General features: G+C 43.1%; 1 protein-coding gene across 1 annotated transcript; it reads left to right on the forward strand.

Annotated features, from left to right (window-relative positions):
* Nucleotides 1–1173: 1173 nt before the first annotated feature.
* LOC113203982 (tetratricopeptide repeat protein 12) lies at nucleotides 1174–2167 on the forward strand (the record flags this gene model as incomplete). The annotated part of the gene is made up of 4 exons (XM_026418966.2): nucleotides 1174–1409; nucleotides 1498–1734; nucleotides 1819–1967; nucleotides 2036–2167. Coding segments are annotated over exons 1-4 (567 nt in total), but the record flags the coding sequence as incomplete, so codon positions are not given.
* Between the last annotated feature and the right edge of the window lie 43 nt (nucleotides 2168–2210).

Raw genomic sequence — 2210 nt, forward strand, 5'->3', positions numbered from 1 at the left:
AGTGTAAATAAATAAATAAAATTGGAAGCCATTTTCTCCTAGTCTTTTAAAACCCATATATGAAACTGATTGTCATAGTTATATGATTGGTAGGCAAATATGTTTGACTACCTATATATAAAGGCCTCGCGCTCGCGGTTATTCAGGTAAAGTAACATCTAGGACGCCTGCCGCCTATCGCTTCCTCCTGCAGTAAACGTGAGGCATGTTTCTCGTTGAAATTCAGAGATGTGTTTTTCTACATCGTCTAGAGCGACACGATTTCTGCTTTGCTGAATGGTGTACAGGGTGGTCCACAGGCCCCTCCTTTTAATTTGCCTATACTGTACCGCATGCAGCCGTGCGGGCAGGCTTGCGTACCGTCGCTCACCGCGGCACCTCATGGCCCCGTGCGAGTGTGCAACCTGGCCGCATGCCTGCATCGGGTACAGTATAAGTAAAATAAAGGAGGGGGTCTGTGGACCACCCTGTATTTCGGTTAACGAAGGACGTACCCCCATATTCGGGGATCATGCCCTGCCCAGGCGGTATGGGGCACGTTACCCGGCCTACGTACACCAGGGTTTGTAACCGACCGAGGTACACCCTCGGTTCCCCTGCAGGAATGGACGTTTATTCGACGTCTAATTAAAGTCTACGTCGAGGGGTTCTTACTGGGAAAGGTTCCCGATTGGTGTAGTAGTTATTACCCCCACTCTAACCAAGTAGAGGCGGGAAGCCCTCCACCAATCCGGAACGTTTTTGTTACACTCGCTTTTTTTTCTCTGCCCTCCGTTGTCCGAAATACACAACCCACAACCTAGTGCTTCTTCGTCTCACGAAAACATCGAAGAATAGACCATTCCATGGAATGTGGAAGAGGAAAGGGAAGAATCAATAAGTACTGGAACCAGTACTTAAAAACAGTATGTAGATCATTTTTGTGCAACTGTGTGCCTCACCAACAAGTTCAAAATAATTATTTTTATGAAGAAATCTAGAAAATGTCAACAATTTGATCTGTTTATCAATACTGTTTCCGGTGCCTTTCGATTCTTCTCTTTCTTCTTCCACATTCGGTGGAATGGTCTATTCATTCTTAAATAGTCATGGCAACCTCCACTGAATGACTCTCCTTAAGGGACCAGTATCATTATCGCTCAGCGGAGTGGAGATCCCCTACTCCTCTACATTTGCTGTGTGCGTGCATGTCGGATGGGTTGCCTAACCCCCCGGCGGACGACAGAGACAACAAAACGAAACTATAAAAGCGTTGTCATAGCAACAAGTACATAAAGTGCCAATCATTAGAATTTTTACCACATTTAAAACGCGAATAAAGAAAAACCAACCGCAGATATTTTGTGCTGAGTCGTTAACTATGGTAGAGGACGAATTCGATAACTTCATGGAGAGAGTGACGAAAGTTGGTACGCAGTAGTTGAGTAGTACGCACGATTTGGTTTTGATTTCTTGGTATCAAACACTGAGAGGCTGGATATGATTACTTCTTTTCAGAGCACATGATGAAAATGTTGAAATCTTCGGACCCGCAAGTAGCAGACCGAGCCCGTCAAATGGCAGACATCCTGGTGCGTAGCGATCAAGTGCCACACAAGCATCAATACGGTCTTCTTGAGGAGGGAAGTGACGAACTCCAGTCCAATCTGTCGTCCAGGGTTGATCGGACTGTGATTAACAAGAAAGCCTTCGAGGTAGTGGGGGGAACAAATAATCCAACAGATATGACAAAAGGTCAGAAAAGAGGGGAAATGTATGTACTTAACTGCAAACAACCATGAGAACACACATTTTTTAAATTTAAAAATACCTTCCCAGAGGACTTCATGGCTCAAGTAGAAAAGGATGCTCAGAGAAGGGCCAAGGATCGCAAGGAAAGAAAACAACGTTCTGATGAACTCAAAGCAAAAGCAAATAAAGCCTTTCGAGAAAAAAAATTTGAGGAAGCATTAGACTTATACAGCAAGGTCAGTAAATTCTAGCTCAATATTAAATCTATTTAGTCTAGTGAGTTGTGTTAATTCCTTGTTTTTAGGCAATTGATGAAACACGAGATAGTGCTCTTTTATTTGAAAATAGGGCACTTACGTATCTACATCTTGAGTTGTTTCAAAGGGTTGTAAAAGACTGTGAGTCAGCATTGGGTTTGAATGCAAATAGTCTCAAGGTAACAATTCAAGAAACATAAATTACTTTTTTTTAAAAGAAGA

This window comes from Frankliniella occidentalis, unplaced genomic scaffold (genome assembly GCF_000697945.3).
Source record: "Frankliniella occidentalis isolate FOCC.00 unplaced genomic scaffold, Focc_3.1 Scaffold1819, whole genome shotgun sequence".
In the NCBI taxonomy this organism is placed as follows: domain Eukaryota; kingdom Metazoa; phylum Arthropoda; class Insecta; order Thysanoptera; family Thripidae; genus Frankliniella; species Frankliniella occidentalis.